The sequence below is a fragment of the Carassius gibelio genome, chromosome A3 (genome assembly GCF_023724105.1).
Source record: "Carassius gibelio isolate Cgi1373 ecotype wild population from Czech Republic chromosome A3, carGib1.2-hapl.c, whole genome shotgun sequence".
NCBI lineage: Eukaryota > Metazoa > Chordata > Actinopteri > Cypriniformes > Cyprinidae > Carassius > Carassius gibelio.
Genome location: NC_068373.1, coordinates 17,376,807 through 17,397,692, shown reverse-complemented (window position 1 = coordinate 17,397,692; position 20,886 = coordinate 17,376,807). Strand labels below are relative to the sequence as shown.

Below are 20,886 nucleotides of genomic sequence, written 5' to 3'. Positions count from 1 at the left end.
TGCTCCTTTGGTTTTGTCACTCTCTCCTGCTCTCTCATCCTCTTTCTAAAGCTATTACGAAATGTTAAGCAATATGGATCTGCTGTTTTTCCTTGTACTGTATGCCTCACTCTCGCTTTCTTTTCCTCCTTCTCTCATCCAGTTTCACCATGTCTGATGTAGAGGAGGAATATGAGTGAGTAATGTTTTCCTTTTATTTTTCTATTTTAACTGATTATTGGACTGTTAAAGCATCGCATTTACTGGTATGTTTACTCATTTATTTTCCTTTCTTTTTTAAATGGCTTGTTAGGGAACAAGCTGAGGGTGAGTAGAATTGTTCTTTATTTTTTGACTGTATATTATACCCTGTATTTTCTTCTTTATTATCTTGCCCTCTGAAACTTTAGCTTTAGTGATTATAAGTAAATCCTTGGCATAATGTGTACCCAGAGGCCAGTTATAGATTCCTCTAGAGATCCTCCTGAGCTTCAGCTGCTTTCATAGAGACATGCATGAGTCTCACTGGGTGCTTAGGCTTGGCACAATGCCTTTTCCTGGAAGGGTTATTCTTACAAACTGATCACATGTTGCTGTTGGCATACATCCTTAACAAATGTTGTACACTTACATAATCCTATGCACACACTTATTTATACACACACTCATATACTCTTCTGATTGTCCTTACATGCTCTCTTGGGCACATAACTGATATTCACTTATGTTTTCCTTTCCTTCATAACCTTGTGGCTTGTGTGAGAAGCAGAGGAGGAGGAGGCTGCAGAGGATGCAGGAGCAGGTAAAATAATATCTCATCAAGAGTTCAAAACAATGTCTGTTTGAAGTTGATGAGAAAAAAAAGGCCATACAAAAATAACTACTAAAATACATGAGAGTAATGCAGTATGATCGAAAGCAGCACCAGCTAAAAAAGTGAATGTGAGCGGGTAGCTGTAAAATTCAGCACAGTCCACCATTTACAAATAACGCACAAAGGAATTCTACGAAAAGCACACACAAATTGGATGTTAGGCTGTATCTCCATAACGGTTTGGCTTATTGATACCAAACTTGCTGAGTGTTATAATAAACACGACCTGAGACGACCTGCCGTGTTTTGGCTCAGTGCCCCGTAGTGGTCAGAAGATATGAAAAAATTGATATTTTTGCTTATAACTTCTGAATGGTTTGGCCAAAAATCACAAAACACTGGTCTCTTAAGATTCGGTGCATCATGCTGAGTCGAACCATACCAAATGTCAGCCATTTTGGGCATTGGCCATTTTGAATTTTGTCAAAACTTCAATATTTTAAGTATACTCAGACTTTGTTATTTACGAAAATCGGTATGCATCTTTGGCACCATGCCCTGATGGCACTCAAAAAGTCTGGGCCAAGATCTTGTGGTCGAAAGTTATAAATCAATTCATAAAAATGTTCTTCTGCATACATTATAGTATTGTAATGAGACTGATGTTGATAGATTTCTTGCATCATGCTGAGAACATCAATAACTATTCTGCCATAATTGGCTGAACTTCCCATCCAACATTTTAATGCATGTTGAAAACCTACTTTTTCAAACTTCTTAGACCATTAGTCCAATTTTAACCAAATTTGACCCGGATCATCTTCAGACCAAGCTGGCAAATACTTATGGATTTTGTGTCGATATACAAAATGGTTTTCGTTTAGAGCATCAACAAATTTGCTGGTTAAGAAAAAAAAAAATCTTTGACGTGTTTGCAGCAAACGTTGTATGTGCCATTGTCACCTCACACTGATCACGCCACATCAATTTGCTAACAGTGTCACCAATTGGTCAAGAGTAATAAACCAGTGATTTATTATTATGAAATTTACAAAAACGCTAATAACTTTTGATTGCATTAGCCGTTTGTTTCTTGTAATAAATCGAACTGTCGGCCAGTTTGATTTATGCTGTAAACCTACTGTTTGAACTCCTCCTCAAGCCTAGGTCCAATCTTTACCTAAATTGAGTCAAATCATCTTCAGACTGTGCTGACAAAAATTTATTTATTTCATGTCAATAAACGAAACCTTTTTCGTACAGCGCTGCTATACATTTAGGCACGTGCCATAATGACTCTGAGGCTTTATCTCTTCAAAGCTTTGACAAAATGTGAGAAATAACTTTTTGAACCCTGGTGAGCAACAGCTTTATCTGGGGCTTTCAGAGACCTCCTTTGTTTGTCCTGTGCTTCACTTCTAAAAACTTAATCAGATTTCGATAAATCCCTCTAAATTAAACAGGAGCAGGCAATGACTCCTGATAGTCATCCCACTGACTGAAAACACTCTAATTTCACTTCCAAAGTAACTGCTTATCCTAGAGATTCAGATTTTTGCCACTGCCAGATATTTAATATTACATAAATTATAAAGTATATATTTTCATTTCTTTTATTTGAGTGGATTCTCTTGCCAACTTTCAGGACTTGCATGAATATCTGGTGATTTATTTTATTTTTTTGGAGGGGGTTACATTTATGCATGATATAAAAAATTCCAATAAGTCTACAAACTTTCAAACACCACTGTATGTGAACCTTCTGATATACCTATATATATATATATATATATATATATATAAGTTTACTTCCCAAGTCAAAACCTGCAGTCATTCAAAACAAGTAGTTTTTTATCCAGTTAAAAAAAGAGAAAGACGAAAGAGAAAGACATAGAAGGACATAAGGATTACTGAGGACTGAATGCCAAGATTGTCTGTATCTGTTAAAGTTTTTGATATATTTGATTTGTTTTCAAGTTTCAATTTCATGTTTACTGTATCTGATATTATAGAACAGCGGGAGTATAGAGAATATTAAGGTACTTTGTTGATAAAAGAGATGCACCAATATACTGTAATGGCATGTAGAATGTAAACCTTAAGGAAAAGACTGATGTGTAATTCAACATACAGTTTTACTATTTTGTGTAAGAGCTGAGTAATATTTAATATATCGTGTAGTCAGTAATTTTAAACTCTTCATTTTAGACACGTGTGTGTTTGTGAATATAATGTGTTTTCATAAATGTTCGGCTGCACACTGTGTGACACATTAAATAAACACTTTTTAAAAGAGAGCTGTAAGAGCAGAGAGTCCAGTTACACAATAGGAACAGTCTGCACATTTTTTTTTTCACGTTTAATCTAATCCTCTTCCCTATTTGTCAAATGTCTGCTTAATGACTAGTTTTATCTCAATATTATTCCAACATCACCCATTGTTCCCTGTGTTCCTGTATTTTTTTTTCCTCCGTTAAATTCATCAGAAGAGACTCAGGAAGAAGGTGAGGAATTTTAGTTAAAAATATTTCCTTTATTTTAGTCCGTGCACACAGTTTTTGTAAAAACAAATAAAACAGTATAAGGACAGGTTTATGATTCATAATATGAAAACTATACATGACAAATCTACCTCAGGCTCTAAAAATCTGATTACATTCAACTTTGAAAGGTTTTGTGGGTCACCCAAAACTGACGTTTCCCCCCAAACACAGAATGTTATGTATACTGTAATAAATCACTGCCTTGAATAACAGTGCCCTGTGAACTGAAGAGGTCATGAAAGAATCCTGTGACAGCTGTGTCCTCTAGAGTGTTTCTGATAGAACAGCTTTATTTGAAAGAATTTCCAGATATTTTTAAAATGTGAAAATGTCAAAAGGAGGTGCAAAAAAACACAGTTCACACAACCAGTGTAATTCATTATTACTGTGCAAGACTAGTGGATTATTGCACAGTTGTGTGCAAATAGGAAGGGCTTTTTGATTATATTTGACAGCAACTTCCTTGTTTTTGTTTTTTTCTTACCCTTTTATTTGACACTTCTCAGAGGAGGAAAGACCTCGGCCTAAGTAAGTGTTCAGACACTCTTTTCATCAAACCATCAGCACACTCTGCATTTTCCGAATGTCTTCATGCACTTACTCCCCTAAATCTCTAGCTGATTGCCCTCTCTCACACAGGCCCATGGTTCCACAACTTGCCCCTCCAAAGATTCCAGAGGGTGAGCGGGTTGATTTCGATGTAAGTAACAATCCAGTTGACTAAAAAATGAACTGCAAACTGAGAATATACAGGGTTCATTTCTCCCACCCTGCACAGTTAATGGTTATAAGGTCTGCTCAATACAGACATGAAAACACATCATTGTGTGTTGGAAGCTTTTTGGACGTCGTGAAAATTACGATTTACCATTTATATCAAGCTATATCATTTTCTCTCTCAGGATATTCACCGAAAAAGGATGGAGAAGGACTTTCTGGAGTTACAGACTTTAATCGATGTCCACTTTGAGCAGAGGAAGAAAGAGGAGGAAGAACTGATCGGTCTCAAGGATAGAATTGTAACTCCCAGACTTTATCATTTCATTTTCTCTCTCTTTTTTAACACAAAAAACTTATGTACTCACTGTTCTGTTTACTTTGCACTAATTTTGGTCAATCCGCTCCATTAGGAGCGTCGGCGAGCAGAAAGAGCAGAGCAGCAGCGTGTTAGAGCAGAGAAAGAAAGAGACCGACAGACGAGGATCGCGGTAAATCAGAAATGAAACGAAAACTTAGCCAACAAAATACTCAAATGCTCTCTAAGTTGTTTGTGGAATATAATTAAGAAAACTTGTAAGATAAAAAATCAATGTGAAATGTATTATCTATGCTCTCTCGTCAGGAAGAGCGTCAGAGGAAAGAGGATGAGGAGGCTAAGAAGAGAGCAGAAGACGAGGCCAAGAAGAAGAAGGTTTTGTCCAATATGGGGGCAAACTTTGGTGGCTTCTTAGCCAAGGTAAGTTACTGTTGTGTACACATGCCTTACCTCATGTAAATGAATACATATTAGCTTGTACATATGTATTTTTGTGCTTGTGTTGTAGGCAGAGCAGAAACGTGGGAAGCGTCTTACTGGACGAGAGGTCAAGAGAAAGACTCTTTCAGAGAGGCGCTCTCCTCTCGGCATCGAAAATCTGCGAGAGGATGGGTTGAGGTAATCGCCCACACACACATCTACATACAGTCGTACCTTTACGCAAGATGTGCAAGGATCTGTAAGTTTACATCTAAACGTGTGTTCCTTTTCAGACTATCATGTTTTTATTTAAACCTGACAGTTTTGCATCCTATCTGTTCCCTACTTCCACAAAACAGGCAACGAGCTCAGGAGATGTGGAACTGGATTCACCAGCTGGAGTCCGAGAAGTTTGACCTCCTGGACCAAATGAAGAGACAGAAATATGAGGTGTGGTGATCTGATAAAGAACTGAGGGTTAAGAAATCTAGGTGTATTTGTTATTACATTGTATTCATTCTCTTTGTTTTGGCAAAAACTAATCCTTGTTCGGTTGAATTAGAGGAAACCAGATGAAAAGATAGAAATTGAAAGCCAGTGAAAGTACAAGGGATACTATCTACTTATCTGAACTTTGCACTTTTCTCAACAGATCGTTGTTCTGTTGAACAGGATTTCCCATGCTCAAAAGTTGTAAGTCCCATCGAGTTAATAAGCAGATTGTTTGAAACACACTACGTGACTTTTAAAATCTGAATGGATTTTATAACCCTAGGTATCGTTCACTTGGCAACTTTGTAAATGGTTATAGAGAAACACAGGGAATATTGGGCCAGCGCCAAGCTGGGGCGTTCAGAGCCCTTGCCTCGTCCAGACCAGTTACTATGCCTCCTTCCCCTCTTTACCACTCAATGCTTTATGTGATCGATTTTAAAAGCGAAAGTGAAAGCAAAAATACAATGAAAATGAGAGTATTGCAGGCTTTTATGGCTGTTATCAGAAACTAAAGTAATGAACTAGTTGAACATGAATTATAAATTAAATCTAAATGCCCCCTCCCCGATATAAGTGCTCTGGCGCCGGCTCTGGAAGCTGTTAAATCTGACTGACACTGATTTTAATCTGTGCAAAAAAACTAGCTGAGTAATGTGTTTCTAAGTTAAAGGGCTAGTCCACCCAACATATCTTCTTTTGTGTTTCACAGAAGAAAGAAAGTCATGTAGGTTTGGAACAACATGACAGAGTTAATGATGACAGAATTTTGGGTGAACCAACCCTTACTTAAGCATTTTTCTTCAATGAAAAATATATTTGAAATATCTGTCTCAGATATGCTCATTTTTCAACTCTCTCTTTATCACAGCAAAAAAGGACATGGTAAAGGAAAGGTCGGAGGTCGCTGGAAATAAGAAATTGGAAAAATAATGAAAGCCACCATGGATTTTGCTTTTGACTCTTCTGACAATTTCACAGCCGTTGCAAGAGAATAACAGTTCTGAACAGTCCTCTCAAATCTGATGTGCTTGCATTAGATGAATCACTTATGTATTATTTTCATTCGCAAGGAACTTTGGATAAAAGCATCTGCTAAATTAATAAATAAGTAAATGAAAAATGCATCTGAATCATCATTTATTCTTTGCAAAGCAGACTGGAAACGCAACCAAAACTAATTCACTCGCAAAGGGAAGAGAAAGTGTGTTGAGGAAATGAAAATGAGAGAGTGAGACCTTTGACATCATTTAAAGATGTCTGTCTTCATTCATGGTGTTTAAAACATGGCTTGAGAATCCTGTTTTCATGATGCTGCACAAAAATTGTGGTCTCCAGGTCACATGCCTCGCTATTAAATGCTTAAATCATTTCCTTCAGTGTGCTTTCCTGCATGCCTTTTGGTCAGTTTTCATTATGTTTGCTAAAGTAAAATGGGATGTTATCAAGGAACCCAAAAGTTGAAACTGTTCTGTACATCAGACATGAAGCCTCTTGTACAGTAACACAACAGTAAAGAACCGGTTTAGGGAGGATTCAGTAATGAGTGTTAACATTTTCAAATTAGCAGATATTTGTGTGAAAATTACAAGTGTAATTGTCAAAAGGTGTGTGCTATAATTATATTGCTGAAGGCAATTGACAGGCCCACATTAACACTACATGACGTCTTAACAGAAGGGTAGGCTGTGATTAAATGTAATTAAATTGGTGCTACTTCACAGTAAAACACTTCTGGTGCTATGCTGAGGTGGTTGAAGGTAAAGGTTGGTCAGTGAAAGGTTTTGTGGTGGGGGGTCAGGGAAACAGTCACCTGTGAAATTATAGATATATCCTACAGAAATAAAATAAAATTAAATGCAGGCATTTTAAAATATGAAATGTACTGCACATATGTATATGTATTAGAATTTCTGACATTTTTAACCTATTGTTGATCTTCAATCACCATCTGGTGGCTTGAGCGCTTGTCCATAACAAATTAGCAGACTAGCAAAACTTCATGTAAATACAACGCCTCCTACTGGTAAGTTAATATCTACACCGTTCTTGCTGTGTGAACAAGCATGCTGATGTATATACAAAGCTACACGAAGAGCCTTTGAGAAACCAATTTAAAAGTAATTCTTATACTTAGTGCTAGCTAGACTTAAAACAGCAGTGTTGTAGCATGACAGTCGCAAACTCGCTTTGATGTCATGCTAATGTGGTTTTGCAGAATATTATTAATGTAAGAATAGTAATCTATGACCAAACTACTACAGTATACTTACACATTGGGTGCATTTAAACTCTCTCAATCACGGTCAGCTGCTATCATTTTGGCTAGCTTTGCAATGCACTGATTTGCATCTTGGTTTTTTGTTAATCTGTATGTTTTGTTGTCTTTAACCAATTCATATTTTTAACCAGTTACCCAACTTTTTATTTAAAATGCTGTCTCTCTGTCTGTCCCCAATCACTCAGTATGACTTTGTCTGTGTCCTTGTCTCCTTCATCCTCTCCGCACTCCCGCCCTTCACTGGCTGTAAATCCCTGCTCACATGTATGGCTTAGTCCAGCACTGCGCCACAAGATTAATCCAAGCTCCCACCTACAGCTGGACAACTCCAAATACTGCTGAACCCAACCAGACAACTGCTTTTTGTAGACATGTTTACATATAATAATGGCTGCCAAATTAATAAATCATTTTATATGATGAGGAAATATTTACCAACAGTTAATAACTAGTTTAGTAAATAACTATAGTGTGTCTATTTGTACATGAAATGAAGACACGTCTTAAAATAAGTGATGATGTATCCAGTTCTTGAGTTTATAGTCATCTTGGTTTACAAGAAAAATAATAGATGAGGCAAATTAGGAGTTCCCAAAGAGTTCCCAGATAGCACACGTACGTCTGCAAGATGTCTGTTCAAGATCCCTTCATCTGGAAAGCATCTGCCGTGTACAAACATCTGATAGACGTCTTTAAGATACCATTTTGACATGCATCCTAATCCTAAACATCTTAAAGAATTTTTCTATACGTCTATTTGACATCTGACAGGAAACGTCCCATAGACTTACTGCAGATGAGCAAACACTCATGATGTAAATACAGATGTCAAATAGATATCTCCATGCTGTACGTGTGCTCTCAGGGTTATGGACAGATACATACACACAACACTTCAAACACACAAACAAACACACACACACAGTTATCATCCACATACAGACACATTTAAATAAGAAACATAATCCAGATGAACATAATATACATAACATTTATAAAAGTTACTCCTCCTTTGGTTCACAGTAAAGAAGGGTACAGGTAATAATGATGTTAATAACGTAACAGACAGAAACTCCTCAGTGAAAGGACGGATTAAATGTAAATGATTTTGCCTGATGTGTGCTGAAAACATTATGTTGAGGGTGGATGAGATATTTAGCGGATAGGTGCTTTAAGGGCAGCATCTATTTCCTCTTCAGGCTGAAGGGTGTGCCACTGGGCCACAGGTCGTCTGGGATTGGCCAGCATGTCTGACCAGTGGCGCAGACCCACCCCACTAGCACCAAACCCAATCCAGCACTTCCCAATCGGATCATTGCTTCCCAGTTTATCATAGTCATAGACCGTGATCAACACCTGGATCTTCTACAGGAAGTCAGAGGAACAGAAAAATAGGTCAGTACGCATTTAATCCACTCTGTTGTTTCTCATCAAACTTTTCAATTATAAACAGATGAGTTTAGTACTGAAACGATTTTACTGTAATAAATATACTTTAAAACAGTCAGATAAAAAACACAAGCAAGTAACACTGAATTAAATGTCAAATTCTGAAGTAGCAAGACTAAAATATACTGCAACAATCAGTTTTTTTCTTTACTTCGAAAGAGGTTTAAAAAAAAATGTATACAGTGAAGTAACATCATCACTTTAAACACACTATACAATGAAAAGGTCGCATTTTAAAAGATCAAAGATATAAATCTGTAAATGTATTAGATTTGCAAGTAGTCAAGTGTGTCAAGAAATGTGTTTCAAAAATATTTACCTGAATCTGAGCGAATGGGATTTCAAAGCTGAAGCTTTCATTAAAGTAGGGGTTCAGTGTGTTCTGCTTAACTGTCGTCTTCTTCTTCTTGATACGCTTTCCATTGTGTTGCAAAACCACTTTCACAAAAGGATCTAAGACAAAAAAAAAAGTTAAGAAAAAATGTAAGAGAGAGGCATTGTTATATGGATAAATCCAAGAAATGCAGCTTAGCACGTTAGCATCACATTTCCACAGAAAAGCCAGGATATTTCTAAGGATGAAAATTTTATTACTTTAAAAATAAAGTCACATTTGATGTGTAGAGATTCATTTCATTTTAATATAAAGAACATCACAGAAAGGGAATATAACTTTAACATAATAGCGCTACCACACTAACCTGATAAACCACCCACGTCCATCTTCTTCAGGTTCTTGGCCTCCATGATACAGACAGTCAGCTTACCAGATGTGGGCACATAGCGCAGGGAGATACAGACATCTCCCAGCTTCTCTTGCTGTTGGAGAAGAAGAGGAGAGTGATTCATTTAAAAGCATCAACAACAGACTATGGCAGCCAATGAAAAAAACGTAAACAGCCAAGGAAAGCCTTACTTCCTCTTTCAGTCCTCCGACCAGGTCTTTCCATTCGTGTATGGGCTGGGCCAGGTCAATGCTGTTCATAGGGATTTTGATCTCTCCAATTACATCATGTTTCCCAAAGCGGTCAAAGTCAAACACCTGCAGGACCAGAGTCTGTCCTGCTAGATCATTAAAGGGGATCTACAAAACAGAAATAAAAAAATCATGTTGCATGAATGCTTGTATGAACACTGGCCTAAAGCCATTTATGCAAAGAAAATGCATTAGCTTTTTTTTTTTTTGAAAAACAAAAAGCTATGTTGCACTTATTCTCCTGTACAATTAAGATAAAGTCATGACAAATTGTCTTTAAGCTAATCAAAAAAAAGAAAAAAAAAGCACGTTTATAAGAACATAACTGCTATACCTTAAACATGAATGTCTCATTGAAAACAGGACACAGATTCTTGCGCTGGACCTTGGTTTCAAATTTTTTCTTCTTGTCTGGTAGCATATAAACTTTGACATACGGGTCAGATGTTCCTCCCATATCCATGGCAGCGAGGTCTTGGGCTTGCAAGATACCCACAATGAGCTGAAGGTTGTTGAAGAAAAGGTTGTGGGTCAGGTTTTCAAGATCAAGTAGCAAGTCACATTTTTTACAATAGAATTTATAGCATTATGATTTTTATTTTTAGATTGTCAATTTGTGTAAAAAAAAATAATAATTAACTCACAATCACAAAGCATTTTAAGAACATCGACTTTGGACCAACCTGATTGTCAGTAAAGTTATAGTCCAGAGTGTACTCCAACTTGCCATAATGTTCTTTCTCTCCCTCGCCCTCTCCTTCTTTCGGTTGTTCCTAAATATGGACAGTGTACATTTAAAACACTTAACATTTAGATTAAAATATCAATAATCTGACAGATCTAGACCGTATGTCTAAAAGAGCTTTATTCTCTCTGAACACTATGGCCTTAACATGCTTTAAATGTTCAGGCTCTCCTACCTCGCCTGTTTCTTCCTCTCCTTCCTTTTTCATCCTTCTTCGTCCTCCCTTCCTCTCTCTGACTTTTTTAGTTTTTTTCTTCCCTCCCAAGCACTTCTTATAGACACAGAAAGCAAAGCAGGCAACCAGGGCAAGCACGACCACAACTATGGCACCAATAGCCCACATAGGCACTGTGCAGCAGAGAAAGAAAGAAAGAGAAAAAACGATGATCCTCATTTCATCTCTGTTAGTAAAAGAGACATAACTTCAACCAATTACACATTTTCTGCTAAACTAATAAGTAGATGGATAGTTGGATGGAGGACTGACAGTAAAAGACTTCAGGAAACTTACTTCTGATCTTGTGGTCTGTTGATGGAATAGATTAAATCATGAAGGATGCACATGGAATTGGAAAAAATGGAGGAATTAATTGATCAACCACGCTCTCTTATATATGTATATACAAATACAAATATACACGGTTTGATGGGAATGTGTGTTATGTAATGATAATATGATGAAATATGAATGATCCCAGCTGGCACCAGATGAAAATCAGGTTGATATGAAAAGCTAACATTTGAGAGGCATTCTTTTTTTTCTTTTTTTTTTTACTTAATACCATGACTAAACTAATAAAATATAAATGTCTAATGACATTAGGGGATAGTGTTCCTTTAATTTGTTAAAAGGACAATTCACCCAAACACTAAATTTCTGCATCATTTACTCACTCTCATGTCGTTACAAACATGTGTTTTGGATTTCTTTCTTCTGTTAAACACAATAGAAGATATTTTGAAGAATGTTGGTAACTGCCAAATGTTTTTTTTTTTGTTCATACTATGGGAGTCAAAGTGGACCACCAAGTGTTTGGTTACTCACATTCTTCAAAATAAGAAAATATGATATCCTCTCAACAGAAGAAAGGAAGTCATAAGGGTTTGTAATAACATGAGAGTGAGCATTTAAAATGATCGGATTTAACAAATGTTGGGTTTGGGTGCCATACTTCACAACTAATGCATCAAAATATCAATCTAAGTATTCTGCATCACACTGACATTGGCATTAGATGTTATCCTGACATCATCACCAATGCCAGAACCTACACTGAACTGAATATTCATGTCTTACAACGATGGTGGCCTTCTGGAATAGTCATGTGTGGTGTATTGACATACAAATACTACTTACTAGGTAGATGGCCAAGCTCATTGAAAAACTTGTTCTTCATATTTATAAAGTTGTGGGAGTGATGAGAGGGAGGGGGCAGAGGGGGAGGAGAAGGTTTGGTCTCCTCCTCTGATTCTGCTGCCCTCGGCACACGATGCTGCATGCTGACCAAACGCATGACTGATCAGCTAGAGACAAAAAACAAGACTGTTACTGACCTGACATAACCTACATAAATGCCCCAAATCACATACATTGTGTAGATATGTCTCACATCCTCTGAAGAACTCATTTAATCTGACTATATATGAAGAGTTCAGATGCAAAAGCCTCTAAGTGCCATCTGAAATTTTCATCTAAAATTAGGATTTTTATCGGGCTCCTATATTTATATTCAGTTATTTCACTTTAATAGCCTGGAAAAGGACCTGCACATCACAATTAAAGTAAAATGACTCAACCTAAGCATAGGACCTTGATAAAAATCCTAATTTTAGATGAAAATTTCAGATGTCATTTAGAGGTTTTTGCATCTGAACTCTTCATATATATACTATAATGTGCATCCCATCCACCACCCCTGCTTCTGTAGAGCTGACACTACCTCTCTCTTTCCCTCCCGACCTCTGTCCTGTTTGTGTCTGGCATGACTTTTGATGGCGTAAGCTCTGATGCTAGAGCTCAGCATGTCCGTTATTAATCCTGGAATTGTAACATATCAAAACACAACCATGTACATGTAAGGCCCATTTGTTCAAACACTATGTGCTCAAAAACTCTGATGTATGTCATACACATTTACACACAATGGTTATTTCCACCTGCCTCTGTTAAACTGACCTCCTGTCACTCTCGGCCGATGTATAATGAATTAGTTGCCAAAGCTAATCCAAAAATCCTTAGGTTTAAGTTAATTAGAAAGAGGGCCCTCACACTCCACTTACACACTTGAGCCTACACAACCAACGGCATCCTGTCACCAGACCACTGTGTAAGACTAAAGACTCCAGGAAGCCACTGCTCTTCATCGTATAGAAGAACATGTTGAGCAGCAAAGTCACAGTTAGATTTATGAGGGCAGGACTTTACGATGATTCTCTTCCTGTATCTTCTTTACCTGTCAGCCACATAAACTGACCACAATGATGAAAGACAATGAACATAAAAAAAATTTTATTAGTCAGAGTTCAAAAATTTAATTCTTCATTCTGTTGGCCTTGTTGGGTAATCATGATTAACTTATTACTGATCCATTTTCTTCAATTTGTGTATATATACATACACACACACACACACCACTTTATTATATAGACCTTGTACCAGATTGGACCACCTATTGCCTTCAGAACTGCCATAATTCTTTGTGGCATAGATTCAACAAGTTGTTGGAAACATTTCTCAGAGATTTTGGTCCTTATTGGCATGATAGCATCACACAGTTGCTGCAGATTTGTTGGCTGCACATCCATGATCTCCCGTTCCACCACATCCCAATACTGCTCTATTGAATTGAGATCTGGAGACTGTGGAGGCCATTTGAGTAAAGTTAATTCATTGTCATGTTCAAGAAACCAGTCTGAGATGATTTGAGCTTTGTGACATGGTGCATCATCCTGCTGGAAGTAGCCATCAGAAGATGGATACATGGTGGTCATAAAGGGATGGACATGTTCAGAAACAATGCTCAGGTAGGCCGTGGCGTTTAAATGATGACCAATTGGTACCAAGCAGCCCAAAGTGTGTCAAGAAAACGTCGCCCACACCATCACACCAGCAGCAGCATGAACCATGGAGACAAGGCAGGATGGATCCATGCTTTCATGTTCTTTACACCCAATTCTGACTCTACCATCTGAATGTCGCAGCAGAAATTAGGCAATGTTTTTCCAGTTTTCTAATGTCCAGTTTTGGTGAGCCTGTGTGAATTGTAGCCTCCGTTTCCTGTTCTTAGCTGACAGGAGCAGCACCCGGTGTGGTCTTCTGCTGCTGTAGCTCATCTGCTTCAGGGTTTGACATGTTGTGTGTTCAGAGATGGTATTCTGCATGCCTTGGTTGTAACGAGTGATTTATTTGAGTTACTGTTGCCTTTCTATCATCTCTAACCAGTCTGCCCATTCTCCTCTGACATCAACAAGGCATTTTCGTCCACACAACTGCCGTTTACTGGATATTTTCTCTTTTTCTAACCATTTTCTCTCTGTAAACCCTAGAGATGGTTGTGTGTGAAAATCCCAGTAGATCAGCAGTTTGTGAAATACTCAGACCAGCCCATCTGGCACCAACAACGACTCCACGTTCAAAGTCACTTAAATCCCCTTTCTTCCCCATCCTGATACTCAGTTTGAACTTCAGCAAGATGTCTCCACCACGTCTAGATGAAATTAAATGAATTGTGGCTGTCATGTGATTGGCTGATTAGCTATTTGTGTTACCAAGCAATTGAACAGGTGTACTTAATAAAGTCGCCGGTGAGTGTGTATATATACCTGCCCAATAAAATGATTAAAAAAGTATTTGAGAATGACTTAAGATTATATTTTAAGATTATTTTTTACATCCTGGTGGTCACTTTAATATAATTTCCCTATATGTTTTTCTCTCATTCTTGATAGGTTTTTCACCCATATATAGGATTGTTTAAATGTGTTTGTTGTTTAGAAGCATCATCTGAATTAATAAAGCACACCTGTGCATCAACCACTCTGGAGAATATTGTAAATACAAAATTAAATAGAATATATTTATTTAATTTTTATTTAAATTTAAGTTAACTTTTTTATTTAGATTTTTATGCTTATTTATTTATTTAAATTTAGCTGTAAGCCTAGCTGTTTTCCATAAGTATTTTGACATCTGCAAAATATATAGGCAGTAGTTCCTATACAAAGCCTCCAACATTAAAAAAAAAAATTGTACATTAGTTTTTGAATGAGGAAGGGTAATTAATTGTTTTTTACATTTAATTAAAATGTGTGCAACAGAGAGTTGAAACAATTAAGTGATTTCTTCTCTTTTCTCATCTTTTCCATAAAAAGCAGCTATCTTGTAAGTGCATAATCTGAGAGTTCAGGAAGAATTATTTGTGTCATTTGCTGACACGACTGCACTAATCTGGCTAAAGAAGGCCTGTCGCTCAGTGCGTCACAGGACATCACAGGCATCATACGGCCTTGTTTTTCTTTCCTTCATCTCTACTTTGTCCATCAGCGGCCAGAACTGCTGTATTTTTGGATTAACTAAATCTCATCCAGTCCAAAAATCACAAATTAATAAAAAATATTCTTAGTACTCTCACAGTTGTCCAAGACTGAAGAGCTTTTACGCACATAGGCTAAGCATCAATTTAGTCATGAAAACTCATCTTAAAAGTCTTAAAGAAAATATTTAGGTTGCTGAAATATGGAGAAAACAAAAAACTACTACATATTTCTAAATAGTTTTCACTTATACATTGAATGTGAGAGGTCTTTTTAATTTAGTTTGTCTGTGGACTGTATCTTATATAATCTCCATGAATTTAACAGGTGGTGAACAAATTATTCTTTTAATATTTGAAATGCATGTTTCCTTTTCTCAAACTACATCATGACACATTTCCAAGTAGGCTAGTTACAACTGTTTCCATTTTGTATCTTTAATTAATATGATGCTATAAAATGGCACAGGCTATATTATATAATAATCCTAAAATAACTAGAAATGTTGTTTAAAATCATTTCAAATGACACTGCTTGACCAAGATGGTATAATATTCACATGAATATAAGTGAAGCTGTTAATCAAACTTACCTGATGATGTGCTTCTGATCCAACTCTCTTCTACAGACAGAAACCTGTGCTGTGTTTGGGACAGTTAGGCAGCAGTCCTCTCACACAGTGCTCTTACTCTTATCATCTGTCCCTGTGACTGTCTCTCCCACAAAGCGCATTTGAAGCGCCAAGCCCTCTTTCACTTGGATTAATCGTGCTCTCCCTTCTGTTCGCAGTTATGTGCCCTTGGTTTTCTCATGTGAAAGTCTTATTTCATCCTCCTCTTACGCTCGTTTATCAGTTTGCTGGTATCCCATTTAATCTCCTGCAATGCTGTTTATCCGATTCTAATTTCCAGTATAATTTTCGTTCAGTGACCCTTCTTGATCGGATTAATCGGTGGTTCACTGCTGCTAATAAAACCAATGATTAGTGTGGCATAAGGAGGCTGTAAACTCTGTTCATTGGTTATAAAATGAGTACAAGGCCTTGAAATGTATTGAAAAAAATAAATATTCAGTTGAATCACAACGGGCCTTAGTCCTTCAGGGTTTATGATTAATGCGCGCTTATAAGACATAGGCCTTCTTGAAGAAACAGCACCCTCGTGCGGTAAAATGAAATACTACAACTGCATTGCCGTGCAAATTCATGGCAATATTTAGATTTATCCATTTAGCAGACTACGAAAAGTTTGTAAGTTAGTATTTTGTATTTTATCTCTGTATTAAAATTTGCACATTACATTTTATGTGCAGTTGTATCAGTGACATCTTCAGGATAGAGATGAGTGAAGTGTGTCATCTATTTTCAGTTTATGGGGTTTAATGTCGCTGTTTCGTTCCTTCATCATTTACACTGTTGTGACCATCTGCATTCACAGCTTTTTCTGCGGGCAGAAAAATTCAGATACAGATTTAATAATTTCAGCCCACTAAATGTATCCAAAAGAATATTCAGCTCAGAATTTGTATTTAAGTCCACCAGGTCAGTCACTGCATATTCAGGAAGAAAGCATTGATTGATGACAATCAGAGGAAGACTAGTTTTTGCTGTTTTCCTCTTGGTATCTGTCTTCAGAGTCCTGACACATGACGGATTAGAAAAGGACAGTGAAGACAGATCACAAATACACATCTTTGTACCAAAAATTTCCACAGAATGCTCTTTCTGTGTCAGCAACAACAGCAAACTCCCAAGAGCTGACATGGAGCTGCATCTCTGTGACTCAGCATTTTGTCACTTATGAAAGATGTATGAATTTGTATAAGTTATCATTAGCCTTTACAATAATATAGGTTTAATTCATCTAAATTAAGCTTTTTAAAATTGTTTGATGTAACTATATAATGACAATATTTAGCATAAGAGCCGTTTGATAACATAAGCTTGGTGATTTATGCATGTAGTACAGCTGAAGGCTTTGCAGCATGTAGACAGTCTGCATTTAACTGTCCAGTAACATTTAACTGAAAGTAACATAAGATGACAGATAGCTGATGTTATGGCTATCCAGTCTGTGTCGATTACATCAAGAAGGGTTACTTAGTGATATTGGTTTCATTCACTTTCCATTTGTCAGGTGGAAAAATCAATGGGGGTTTAGGAATATAAAATGTTGTGGAAATATACTGTGTAGACTTTTTGCACTATTCAAAACCCTAATTGCAATATTTATGTAGCATTCTGCTGAAAGTTAAAGTAGCTGTAATTTCTTTTAAACTGTAATTTGATGTAACTGAATATTTAATCTGATGACAGATGTAATAAAAGGAGAGTGTGTATTTATGGTTACTGTATAAAATGATGTTCAAACTTGAACTCACATTACTTCAGCATTATTTAAACAGTAATGAAAGAAAACATCAAAATATTTTGATTGATGGCTATTTATTAAAAAATTATGTAACAAACACAAATTTTTAAGTTATTTACTCAAAAAAGAAAATGTAATTGTAACCAGTTGATATATTTTTGTTTAAATAAATGTTTAGTGTTTAGTAAAAATAACTTATTTATCATGTAAATTTCATAAACAAGTAAGACAATTTTTACTAGCATTAGACTAGAGTGGTTGATCATAGAGTCAATGTGTTAGTCACCTACAATTTAACCACGAGCATTACATTTCATCACATGGTTACCACAAAAACATAATAGAATCTCTTTTAAAGTTTCCTGTTAGAATAATGTTTATGCAAATGTCTCATACAGATTCAGAGAGGCTTTATTATCATTTCAGCTCTATACAGCTTGTACACAGTGAAACAAAACAGCGTTTCTCCAGGACCATGGTGCTACACAAGACAACATTAACTACAAAACTCACATTGTACTGAGCAAAAGATGATACATAAATAAATAATCATAAATAATCTAACATAATACTAAAACTGGAAAGAATAAAGTAGAAAAGTTGAACATAAAACAAAGTACAGACTACATAAAGTGCGTATGTGCATGTCTGAATGAAAGCCTGGGACATTACTATATATATATATATATATATATATATATATATATATATATATAAAACAGGCGACAATATTAATAGACAAGGACAATATTTTTATTCAGGTATTTATGAGATGTGTGAATGTAGTTGTCAGGTCAATTCAATTCAATTCATTTTGAGGTCAGTTCACATGGAGTTGAGGAGTCTGATGACTCTAGGGAAGAAACTGTCTCACAGTCTGACCGTGCAGGCCTAATAACAGAAGCTAATATAACAGTTTAATAAGAGCCAGTTTAGAGAAAACAAATCAATAAACTGTGCATTTAATAAAATATTGAGGTAAAATATCAATTTGTGTCATATCAATAAGTTATTCATGACGATACTCACTTTTCATGTCACGTAATATGCATTTGTCAGCAGTTACTCAATCAATCAATCAATATTTTTTAGTTATGAAAACTTTCAATAAAATGGTTCAATCAACATATTACAAAGTTAAAGTTAAATTAAGTTAAACTTAATTTGCAGCATAAACAAAACTTTAAGTAAAAATAATAACACTAATCGAGTTGTTGGCCTGAACTTAATAACATATATTTTTAATATTTCAGTTTAAATCAACATTTATTGCAGCACATGTCAATGTGTTTACCTTCAGTTATAATCATCCACAACTTAACAATGAGCACAACCGTATACACTACTTTTCATCACTATACACAAAATAGAAACTCTTAGAAATTACTACAACTTAATAAAAAATTTTTTAGATAAAATGGGTCACCAATTAATCAGTCTTTCTCTTAAAAGAATTAGTTTACTTTTAAAATCCCTCACGGAGACCATCAAAATATAATTTATGATTCATTATGTAAGCTTTAGATATGACTAAATAAATGGTTACATATAGCCTACATCAAAGTCCCACAATTCTTGAATAAAAGTACAAGTCAATCCAGTCCAAAATGTTTATTCCTCAAATACACCAGGTTAAGACCAATTAGTGTACATTCAACAGGAAAGCAATGACTTGGCTATAACAAGATTGCATCAACCTTTACTTGTTACACCTTTCAGTTGTTTCAAACGTACAATTCTGTATATGAGCTGTGTCGTGAAAACATAATGTGCTCTTGAAAACAGAGGGCTGTATTTAGCTGCTGTCTCCACCCAGGGTGTGCTGGTCAAACAGGTACTCTGCCATCCTGTTGTTGCCAGCATCCATCTTGGTAAGGTTGGTGATGTGGTCACCAATCTTCTTAATGGCCTCAACCTGCTCATTCAAATAGTGAGTCTCCAGGAAGTCACACAGCTGTTGGACAAGAGATCAAAATAGAATTTATGAAAATAACATTCAACAACCCAAAACGGATGACAATACACGAGCCATGTATGTAGGTATACAATAAATTACAGCATCAACACCAACTACCCCAAGTTACTTATTATATTACTATGACTTTTCTTATTGCTTTTTCATAGATGTGTCTTTTGCATGTCTGAAGGTAAATCTTCATAACTCACATGAGGATCTCCCTTCTCAGATGCCACCTTGTGCAGGTCCAGCAGAGCCTGGTTGACCTTCTTCTCCAGCTGAAGAGCACACTGCATAGCAGTCAGTCCATTGTCCCACTCATCGCGCTCAGGTTTCTGAAGAGAGAGACAGTCAGAACAGTTAGCAAAATACACATATGTGTAATGTCTTTCCATAACAAGAGACTTTGTTCAAAACCCTGTCAACTCACCTTGACGTCCTGAAGCACGACGCGTCCTCCCCTCTGGTTCTGGAGCTCCATGAACTTCTCCGCGTGCTCGCGCTCCTCCTCGCTGTTCTTCTTGAAGAACTTGGCAAACCCAGGAAGGGCGACGTCATCCCGTTTGAAGTAGTGAGCCTGCAAGTAACAAAATCAAGTTAGGAACATAGGGTTGAACATAAATAAGCAGGCTACATAATATCTATTTACAGATAATACGTCAACATATAATGCAGAACTGAAAATGACAGAGAATAAGATGTGATTTCGAAGAGATATGAACAAAAGATAGAAAGAAACACTTGCCATGGAGGTGTAGGTGTATCCAGCATAAAGCTCCAAACTGATCATATTGTTGATCAAAGCCTCGCAGTCGCGCGCGAAGTTCTGGCGAACCTGAGAAGTCTCCATTTCGGCGGATTTTATCGTTTTATTATCAAAAGCGTAAAAAGAAATATATGAAATTTTGATGAGATCTTAGTTCCGTTCAATCACTGTTGAAGCGAGAACCTGTTTTAGACCTTCCTGAAGCTGTGAGTGAGTGGAATGATCATCATCTTATATACGATCAGCGCTTAATGCTGAATGGAACTGAAACCAGCCAATCAAAGAACGAGCTGAATAATTCAGCGATGAGACACTGCTGTGTCATTCTGTAAGATAACAATGACAAGATCAATGTTCATGAATCAGATTTTTTTTTTCCCTTCTACTTCTCACAATTATTGGCAAACGGAATAAGGACACGCGGGTTCAGCTCCACATCTTCTGATGTGGTATAAACCCTGAACTGGTGGTACATGAAGGCTACTCCAAATAATAATAATAAAAAAGGACATTTTAAGCAATTTAT

At 36.5% G+C, this 20,886-nt stretch overlaps 3 protein-coding genes across 4 annotated transcripts; 1 reads left to right on the top strand and 2 right to left on the bottom strand.

Moving 5' to 3' along the window:
* The first annotated feature begins 287 nt into the window (after positions 1–287).
* On the top strand, positions 288–6,409 carry LOC127949656 (troponin T, slow skeletal muscle). The gene is made up of 11 exons (XM_052547110.1): positions 288–306; positions 746–781; positions 3,843–3,864; positions 3,976–4,036; positions 4,239–4,355; positions 4,467–4,544; positions 4,679–4,792; positions 4,881–4,990; positions 5,152–5,242; positions 5,445–5,485; positions 6,156–6,409. The coding sequence occupies exons 4-11, from the start codon at positions 3,980–3,982 to the stop codon at positions 6,199–6,201; spliced, it is 654 nt and encodes a 217-aa protein (XP_052403070.1). The 5' UTR covers positions 288–306; positions 746–781; positions 3,843–3,864; positions 3,976–3,979; the 3' UTR covers positions 6,202–6,409.
* Positions 6,410–8,081: 1,672 nt separating this feature from the next.
* Positions 8,082–16,093, bottom strand: syt5a (synaptotagmin Va). Of its 2 annotated transcripts, XM_052547072.1 has the most exons (10): positions 15,861–16,089; positions 12,093–12,259; positions 11,247–11,261; positions 10,911–11,083; positions 10,674–10,763; positions 10,325–10,492; positions 9,931–10,098; positions 9,716–9,833; positions 9,334–9,467; positions 8,082–8,930 (listed from the first exon to the last, which is right to left on the bottom strand). In XM_052547072.1, exons 2-10 carry the CDS (start codon positions 12,247–12,249, stop codon positions 8,721–8,723), a joined length of 1,233 nt encoding a protein of 410 aa, XP_052403032.1. In that variant the 5' UTR covers positions 12,250–12,259; positions 15,861–16,089; the 3' UTR covers positions 8,082–8,720. The 2 variants fall into 2 exon arrangements, with proteins under 2 accessions (XP_052403032.1, XP_052403040.1); XM_052547080.1 differs by lacking the exon at positions 11,247–11,261 and having other exon boundaries at positions 15,861–16,093.
* Positions 16,094–19,233: 3,140 nt separating this feature from the next.
* On the bottom strand, positions 19,234–20,544 carry LOC127949612 (ferritin, middle subunit-like). Its single transcript, XM_052547050.1, has 4 exons — positions 20,340–20,544; positions 20,025–20,171; positions 19,804–19,929; positions 19,234–19,591 (listed from the first exon to the last, which is right to left on the bottom strand). Exons 1-4 carry the CDS (start codon positions 20,442–20,444, stop codon positions 19,433–19,435), a joined length of 537 nt encoding a protein of 178 aa, XP_052403010.1. The 5' UTR covers positions 20,445–20,544; the 3' UTR covers positions 19,234–19,432.
* Positions 20,545–20,886: the final 342 nt, after the last annotated feature.

Coding starts and splice junctions, on each gene's coding strand:
- LOC127949656 (XM_052547110.1), top strand. CDS start 3,980: ATGGTTCCACAACTTGCCCCTCCAAAGATTCCAGAGGGTGAGCGGGTT. Junction 4,356..4,466: donor TCGGTCTCAAGGATAGAATT/GTAACTCCCAGA, acceptor CCGCTCCATTAG/GAGCGTCGGCGAGCAGAAAG. Junction 5,243..5,444: donor TGAAGAGACAGAAATATGAG/GTGTGGTGATCT, acceptor TTTTCTCAACAG/ATCGTTGTTCTGTTGAACAG.
- syt5a (XM_052547072.1), bottom strand. CDS start 12,249: ATGCGTTTGGTCAGCATGCAGCATCGTGTGCCGAGGGCAGCAGAATCA. Junction 10,099..10,324: donor ATGAGACATTCATGTTTAAG/GTATAGCAGTTA, acceptor TCTGTTTTGTAG/ATCCCCTTTAATGATCTAGC. Junction 9,834..9,930: donor TCGGAGGACTGAAAGAGGAA/GTAAGGCTTTCC, acceptor CTTCTCCAACAG/CAAGAGAAGCTGGGAGATGT.
- LOC127949612 (XM_052547050.1), bottom strand. CDS start 20,444: ATGGAGACTTCTCAGGTTCGCCAGAACTTCGCGCGCGACTGCGAGGCT. Junction 20,172..20,339: donor GATACACCTACACCTCCATG/GCAAGTGTTTCT, acceptor TGTTACTTGCAG/GCTCACTACTTCAAACGGGA. Junction 19,930..20,024: donor TCGTGCTTCAGGACGTCAAG/GTGAGTTGACAG, acceptor CTCTCTCTTCAG/AAACCTGAGCGCGATGAGTG.